This window comes from Paroedura picta, chromosome 5, assembly GCF_049243985.1.
Source record: "Paroedura picta isolate Pp20150507F chromosome 5, Ppicta_v3.0, whole genome shotgun sequence".
Taxonomy (NCBI): Eukaryota; Metazoa; Chordata; class Lepidosauria; order Squamata; family Gekkonidae; genus Paroedura; species Paroedura picta.
The window spans coordinates 97,986,652-97,995,566 of NC_135373.1; the positions used below are offsets into that span (position 1 = coordinate 97,986,652).

Sequence of the window (8,915 nt, forward strand, 5' to 3'; positions counted from 1 at the left end):
CTCAGTGTATATATTTGGGTACACCTTAAGGAACAAACTAGAGAATGGTTCTGGCTCAGAGATAGAATAGGTGCTTATATAGAAGGTCCCTGGATTATTCCACAGCATCACCAGTTAAAAGGGTCAGGTAGTTAGTGTTTTGAAGGTGCTCTACTTGAAACCTAGAGAGCCTCTTCCAATCAGAGTAGGCAGTATTGAGCTTGATAAACCAGTGATCTAAGATGGCGTAAAGCAGCTGCATGTGTTCCCGGATTTAGATCTATGAAGCAGAAATATCTCTTCATTGACAAAGGATTACTATAAATTCTCATGATTTTCACATATTTGGTTGCATAGATGATCAAGATGTATCCTGATTTGTACAAAAATGCAGACTATACTTGACTTGTGCTATCTAATGATTAGCTTGCAGAAGCTAATTGCTACCTAACCCTTGATATTTGCTATTGAGGATTCAAATTTTTCAGAGTCCTTAAACAAAAACTGTACTTACAAGGTTTATCTGCTACTACTGTATTTGAGGGAGGGGGGTATGGACGAGAAAATTACAGTTGTATTTGGAGTGTTCCCAGACCCCAACAACCCAATCCTCTGGAAAAAATGGTCCAATTTGTGCTGGTCCATTTTACTTCTTCCCACTTGAAAATGGGGGGGGGGGGAAATCCAAACACTGGGCTAAAATGGCTTCCTGCCAAACAGCTGATGGTCTTGGGGTGTCCTAGGCTGCCTGTAGTAGGCTGAGCAGCCCAGCCAACCCTGTCAAACAGCTGATCATGGGGAGAGTGAGCATCCTGCATGGTTGGCTTGGGGTGTACTAGACTGCCCCATGGCAGCAATTGTAGCATGCCAGTTCCCTGTCCTCCCTTTGAAAGTAGGGAAACTGGTGCATTGAAATGACTTGCAGCCATTTTAGGCTGACAGAAGGGCATTCACATCCACCTCCCTGTCAGCCTAAAATGGCTACCAGCTGAACCCTGAACCAGACAAAAGCCAACGCTTCCCCCAGACCTGGGTTTGGGGAGAATGAAGTGGGACAATTTTGTGGGGAATTTTGCTTTGTGCCTTAGTTTTGTACTCATCCCTACTACTGCATTGTGTTATAGATATACTTCCCCCTCATTGCAGAAAAGGTAGTGTTTTAATTGGTTTCAGTGGAGTATTTTGTGCATTCACTACAGAAAAGTTTAAAGGGGAAATTTAACTTGCACTTGGGAGCTGCAGTTTCTCAGATATCAATGTTTGAGTTATAGAGATTCATTCTACATCAGATTTTAAGGTATATCCAAGTATATTCACATATACTATCAGCCTGGTTTAGCAAGATTTTCTGCGTGCATGCCTGGGACACGTGGAGATGCACATCTTCCATCTTGTCTTCTGACAATTGTCTCAAGAATGCCTACAGTGAAAATATAAAGCTCTCTGCACTGGGTACTAGATGCATTGAGCAGGGGGTTGGACTAGATGGCCTGTATGACCCTTTCCAACTCTTATGATTCTATGAATTGCCTTATTTTAGCACTTAGAACCATAGAATCATAGAATAATAGAGTTGGAAGGGACTTGGGTCATCTAGTCCAACCCCCTGCACTATGAGGACACTCACAACCCTATTGCTCATCCATTGTAACCTGCCACCCCCTTGAGTCTTCACTTGAGCCTCTCCGTCAGATGACTATCCAGCCTCTGCTTAAACATTCCCAAAGATGGAGAACCCACCACCTCCCGAGGAAGCCTCTTCCACTGAGAAACCGCTCTAACTTATTTTAATCAAGCTGTTCTAGTGGGAACTGTTGCACTGTCCAGCCCTTTCCTGTTTAGCCACCCCTTTCCCAAGCATTTTGGTTTCTTGAAACTTGCCTTGACACCTTGGTCATGTTTTTTTCCCTAACCAAATGAATTTTCAATATTGTTTTATTGATATGGTGTAAAATAATATTTTACCAGTTTTACCAGTTAACTGGACATTGTGGAAGTTAGACCATCAAGTTTGGTTTGTGTTGCACATGTGCACTCTAAGGCGGTGGTCCCCAACCAAAGGCCCCGGCACCGGGCTGTGTGTCCCTCTCCCCGCCCCCCTGCCCCCGCAGTAAGAAACTTCCCAGGCCACAAGCAAATCAGCCACAAAAGCGGCCGATTAGCTTGTGGCCCAGCAAACTTCGTTTTGTGGGGGGGGGGGAAGCAGGTCCGTGCATGCGCAACGCACATACCCAGCAGGTCTGCACATGCGCGTTTCCGCCATGCGTGGCCGCAAATGTGCATGCGCAGCAGCACGATCGCCCTCCCCACCACCGCCGGTCCGCAGCCTCAGGAAGGTTGCGGACCACTGCTCTAAGGTAGCGATCCCCAACCCGTGTGCCACAGACCACATGTGGTCCGTCGACTAATTGGAGGTGGGCCGCAAAGGACGCCTTCTCCCCCCCCCCCCCCCCGGCCCTTCATCCCCCCGGCCCTTTACAACACACTTTGGGTGTCATTGTCTCCCATCACTCCCAGATGGGACTATCTCGTTGCAGAGAAACAAGCTCAGGGTTCCCATTGATTTGTCATTGTCATGAGTTAAAATTTCCATGAAAATGAAATGTTCCTTATGTTCATTGTTGTGGCGTGTCTGTATCTTATTTTGAAGGGATGTTTAAACATTACCATAGCTATCAGAGAACGTTAGGGCAGTAGTTGAGAGTAGAGGAGTAAACTACCCCTCCCCACCGGGCCTCAGTAAAATTGTCAAGCGTTGAGTGGTCCCCGGTGATAAAAAGGTTGGGGACCACTGCTCTAAGGCACAACTTTAAAGATTGTGGAGGGCCATGTTGTGGTGATGTGCATCATTCAGCACAAAGGAATGTCCTGCTGTGGGTTCCTTTATTCCTGAGATAGCTTCCCAGCACTTCTCATAATTTTGTGGCAGGAAGATGAGCTGAGTGAGCTTAAACCTCTGGATTGTCCTCAAGAACAGAAGGGGAGAGCATGTGGGAGGGTTGTATGTCGCTTGTGTGACTGAGTTGGTGAGAGATTGTTCCAAATAAAGCCAAGCAACTTCTGATGTGTAGTGGGTCTTTGAATGCCATTTATTTGCAAGGACCTTCTAAATATTTCTGGGGGCCTCAAGACTGCTTTTCCCTTTCCTGTTTACGTGTGTGTGTAAAGTCAGAGGAAAGTGCCTGTTTCAGAGCCAGGTATAGAGAAGTTCTAGAACTGTGGCAACCAACAACTGCACTATTTTGTATTAAGGGAGCTCTCCTTCTTTGTTCAACAAAATAGTGTTGTTTGTTTTGATTTGTTCTGCAAGCTTCACTGGAAGGAACGTTATATTCACTGTCATATCCTGCATATGGGGGTGGGAGGTGGGAGGCTGGAAGACATTATGTAAGCCTCTGTGCATTGTGCCCACTGGCTTCCTGTCACTATGGGTGGTAGCCTTAAAATCTGATGATGTCAAGAGGTATTGTCTTCATCTCTGCACCAGACAAATCTTAGATGAATCTTTCTTGCTGTGGTTGTTGCTTACATCTGACAATTTAAGCCAAGAAGTGTAGGTTTATATGGTGCTGTATCACTGTGCTTTTCACTTGCTGGGTTTATAGAATTGGGTGCAGTTTATATCCAGCTTGAATGTCATAAAAGGTAAGGCATAAAGCTGTTATGATTTCTGTTTGTGTTTGAATTGTTACTGTCAGATTGTTTCCCAAGGATATATGCATTATATGGAGAGAGGCTGTACTGACCATGTGAGAATTTACTCCCCCCCCCCAATGTGGGCTGTTGAAATAAACCTTGCATTGACTTCTTCAGCAGCCCTACATGCTAGCAGCAAACATCATGGATTCTGAGATGGTATTTAGGTACATGGGGCTAGCAAATGGTTTTCTGTATCGTGTACATATCGTGTACACTGAAGTGTGCCATTGTTTTCATAACATAAATATATTTTTAAGCATTATTAATTTGCATAAACTGCTGTACCAGATTTAAGTTCTCTGATATTTCCCTTGGGCCTTGCTTGAACAATTATTGGGAAAGTTTAGCACATACATATATTTTTCCTTATACGACTGCTTTTATTTTATCTACAGGTTAGGCTGTTGAGATAAGAAAGCGGCAGACATTCAAGACTGAATGGATTCTTTCCCACTGTGCAGTCATGCCCCCCCTCTTGACGTGCCTGCTAATGCCAGCACTTCCTTCATCAACTCTTTCATCACACTTGACCAACAACATCACTGAATATGATCAAGGAGTCTGAACCAGCTGTTTTCATGGACACAATCTCCATAGTGACTATGGGAAGGGGAGGGAAAAGAAGACGTGGGGAATTAATGAGGGTGGGATAAAATATATATATAGATTATATATATAAAGATCTATTTTTAGTCTTGATAGACTTGTTTTAAATGAAAGGTGCGCTATCCCTTTTTATGCATTTAATTCAATTTTTAAGACCCACATACTTCCAAGTTGCTCGAGACAAATACAAGTAAAATCAAAATCAAGTCTTTGGAAATGGGTCTTATTTTCTTTCAAGAGGAGGTATGGAGTTATGAGCTTGCTTAATCAAATGTGTCTCTTCACTCCAGCTTCAGCAACGGAAAAGCCAGATTTTTAAAAAAAGTATTTTTGGGGGGAGGGCAGTATTGTTTGCAGGGGTGGGAGGTGGGAGTGAGTGGTTGCAGGGGATGGGATGTTTGTATTTGTGTATGTATGAAGAGGGGATTTATTTTTTTTTCTTTTAAGAAACACTATTTATTTTTATTAAGAAAGGAAGCCTAGAAGCATCAGAAGACTCCGATGTCATGTGACTTCTGTTAGCTTCATATACAGATACTTTGACCTTATAGACATGATTCTGTCTGTACCAAAAGGTGGGGGATTTGAGCCATTCTTGGCACTGACAAATACTCCCAAATCATTCCAAGGAGCTGCTGCCTTTTCCCAGCGCAGTCGAGAGGAGGATGTTGGCTTGCCTACCAGAAGGGGGCGTTCACCAGGAAGTCTGAATGTCGACATAATCAGTGTGTGTTAAGCTGACCAGGAAAATCTAATTAACCCTTCTTTTCTCTGTCTTTTGTTTCCCAAAGGAAGGGAGGGAGAATGTCAATTTAGCAGCATACACCACATGGTTACTTTTTGTTTGTTTGTTTGTTTGTACATTGTGTAATTTTTAAACATTTGAGTTTTTAAAAAAACTGTTTCTCTTGTTAAGGCCTTAAGAAGGGGTTAGTGCATCTTTCAGGGGTCACTCTGCCATGGGAATAAAATAGCTGTTTCACAAACAGTTTTATATAAAAAAACTAAAACAAAAAATCACAAAAAAACCTAATAAACTTCATTTTAACCTTGTTTTCTTCTGTGGAATTTAATGTAGTTCATTTTTCCTCTAATCAAGTCATTTTTTGTGTGTTATCTTCAGTTGTGCATCTTCTTAATTGTCTTGTTTTCAGACATAACCTTATACAGTGGACAAGACAGATGTAATGGGTCTTATGAGCCGCTAAACTTGGACAGTACTGCCAGCTGAGCAGTTATTCCATGTTATGGGAGCCTTGTTGTAGCTTACTAAACAGATTCTAGTCTATCTCTTTATCCACCTCTAGCATCTCATTCAGCCAGACTTACTGTGCCCTAATAGAAAGCCAAATATTCAAGTGTTTCCAAGCTATATAGAGCCAGGGACCCCATTTTCATTTCATGTAGGCATAAAACAAATTTAAGTAGAAAATTATTTATGTTTGAAGTGTGTGAAATAAGTGTTCCAGTTTAAATGTATAATAAGGGGCCCTGGTAAGTAAGGTAGAACATCCATTAGCCCATTTTTCAATAGAAATTACCATGTGTGTCCTGGGAGATCATAATTTAGGCACGAAGGCAGTGCCCCCCCCCCCCCATTGTATCTGTGCAACTGGCAATCACATATTCCCTCTGAATCTGGTGTATTCACTTGGCTATCATAACTAATAACTACTGGTAGGCCTGTATGGCCTACTGTATCATGTGGAAAACTGTGTGAAGAGGTATTTTTTTCATCTTTCCTGAGTCCACTGCCAGTCTGTTTCAGTTGATGGCCAGGAGTTCTAGTGTTAAAAGAAAAAAAAATCTCCATCCACTTTCACAACCTGAATAATTTTATGAACCTCTGTTAATTACACCAAACCAGATGACTATAAAAAAGTGCAACTAGACAAAGCTGATCTAAGGGCAATAGGAGAAAGATATGAATGAAAAGACAAACATCACCAGCTGTGTAAACAAGCAATGTGTGGCTGGTAGATTTTGGTACAGTGAATTAACTGATCTAACACAATTGTGTTTTCTGGAATAGGTTAACAGAAAACAAAATGTGAGAAATGAAAACACAGATATAGGAAGCTTTTGAATGAGCCATACTGTTGGGAGTCCTAAAAGGCAATTTAGTAAAGGCTAATATTCTAGCCATCATGTATATGGAATGTTATAGTAGAGCTTGATTTTGTTAGTTCTTGAAAGCTGAGGAGAGGAAGACAATGACAGGCCACCCCTGTTTAATCACTTGCCTTGAAAGCCCTGCGGGGTGAACAAACTCTGGCTCTTCAGATGTCTGTGGACTACAATTTCCATGAGTCTGTGCCAGCATGGCAATTGGCAAAGGCTCAAGGGTATTGTAGTCCATGGAAATCTGGAGAGCCACAATCTGGTGATCTCTGCCTATAGGATGTCCATAGGTTGGCTGAGACTTAATGGCACTTTAGCCTTTAATGATGTCAAAAGCTTGGAGTCCTTTTCACGTGGACCTAATCTCATGAAAATAGCAATTCTAAGAGGATGTACATATTAAGTTTGGTCCAACAGAGTTGATGACAAGGAATCTTCAAATTTATAAAATTTAAGTGGTCTCTCTATATTTCTGAAGACCATAGAAATTTGTTGAGAGAGTTGAATCTTCCTGTAACTCATGTCATCACCATTATTCTCTTGGTCATTCTTGATGTCCCTCTTTGAGAAATTGCTAGACCAAATAGGACCATTCCATTGTGAGCTGCTTGATAAGTAACTGAAAATGATTATTTGGTGTTTTTTATACTGTAGTTTTCAGGACCACCATGGTAGCTAAAAACTAAAAATAAATATCTATAAAAATATAGGGCAAGAATTCTTGAAGGAACATAGACCAAACCTGATGGTGGAAGACAACAATAAAAGTGGAGAGATGAATGACCCTAGAGAAGGAATTTTACAATCTTGGCATTACAAATGAGAAAGCCTTCAGGATGCAGTGGCATCCGAAAAAGGGCCTCAGAAGATGACTGTAATGGTCAGGTAAGTTTGGGAATCGGCAGTTCTTAAGGTGTGCATTCCCCTGCCTGCATTGGGCAGACTTTCTCAACTAGGGTTTTAGAAAGTGTCCAAGAAGTGCCACGAGCATGCAGAATATGGTTGGGAAGCATAGCTGTGTACATAGCTGTGAGAGCCAGTTTGGTGTAGTGGTTAGGAGTGCGGACTTCTAATCTGGCATGCCGAGTTGGATTCTGCATTCCCCCACATGCAGCCAGCTGGGTGACCTTGGGCTTGCCACGGCACTGATAAAACTGTTCTGACCAAGCACTGATAGGGCTTTCTCAGCCTCACCCACCTCACAGGGTGTCTGTTATGGGGAGAGGAAAGGGAAGGCGACTGTAAGCCGCTTTGAGCCTCCTTTGGGTAGAGAAAAGCGGCATATAAGAACCAACTCTTCTTCTTCTATATGCCCACCCAAGGCCCTTCCCTTTCCCACCCTCTTCAGGCCATCATTGGCCATTCGGAGGGGTGTGTGTGACATGACCATCTATGATCACCTGATAAATATTTAACAAAATTCTATATATACTAGCTTCAAAGCCCGTTCCTAAGAACAGACCTTGAAAGGGTCCCCTCCCCTGGCCCCGGGCCAGGCAGCTTAAGGTGGTTTTGGGCTGCAGCTCGCAGCCGGATGTAGTGGGGCAGGCAGGGGTTGGCCAGCTTGTTAGCAGGGCTGGGGCAGAGCTCCTTAGCAGGCAGCAGGCCGGGAGACCCTCGTTATCAGGTCTTGCCTAGCAGGCCAAGAGGCCCTCCACCACAACCCTTTGCCCAGGGCCCTCTCCCCATAACTGCTGCTGGCTCCAAGCACTGAGGCGTGTCTGAGAGCAAAGAGGCTAGAGTCCAGGGATGGAGGGCAGGAGCTGCGGGGGCAATCAGGGCCCTATTCCAACTTGGATGAAACTCTGGTTGAGAAAGCCTGTACTATGTCCAGCATTACCCCCCCAGGCTGTTGACCTATCCAGAATAGGAGATAACTGCAGTTCACATGTCTATCCTTCATGCTAATGGTGCTTATGTCTTGTCAGGATTTAAGTTCGGTTTAACATTCATCCATTCCTAATTACCTCCAGCCACTAGTTCAGCATTTCTACAGCCTCCCTTGGTTCATCTGGGTGTGTGAGCTAAGTGTAATTTGCATATTGATGACAGCAAAATCAAGTTGTTGACCATGGAAGAGAAGATGGAATTCCATAGGTCAGAGGCTCAAGAGCTTTCTAGCAGTCTCCCAATTTCACCTGAAACATACATTCCAGGAAGGATGGAAACCACTGCTTAATGGTACATCCCAGTTCTGACCAAAAAGTGTGATCAAGAAAAATATAATTGATCATACCAAAAGCCACTGAGAAGTCCAGTGCAATCAATAGTGTCATGTTTTCACTGTCCTCCCAGTACAGATCAATCAGGCTCTGCCCATGAGGCTGGGAGTGCGATCCCAGCAGCCGGCTCAAGGTTGACTCAGCCTTCCTTCCGAGGTCAGTAAAATGAGTACCCAGCTTGCTGGGGAGTATACGGTAATGAGTCTGCCATGAAAACGCTAGAGGGCATCACCCCAAGGGTCAGACATGACTCGGTGCTTGCACAGGGGATACCTTTACATTTAGTAT

At 43.5% G+C, this 8,915-nt stretch overlaps 1 protein-coding gene across 10 annotated transcripts in view; it reads left to right on the top strand.

The window, feature by feature from the left end:
• TCF20 (transcription factor 20) overlaps nt 1-5,337 on the top strand; it is a 206,650-nt gene extending 201,313 nt beyond the window's left edge. For all 10 annotated transcript variants that reach the window (XM_077339313.1, XM_077339316.1, XM_077339314.1 and 7 more), the window contains one exon: nt 4,074-5,337. Coding sequence is in view for 1 of the 10 variants with exons in the window: in XM_077339321.1 (XP_077195436.1) it covers nt 4,074-4,091 (18 nt within the window). In the remaining 9 variants the exon portion in view is untranslated. The remainder of the gene's footprint in view (nt 1-4,073) is intronic.
• Nucleotides 5,338-8,915: the final 3,578 nt, after the last annotated feature.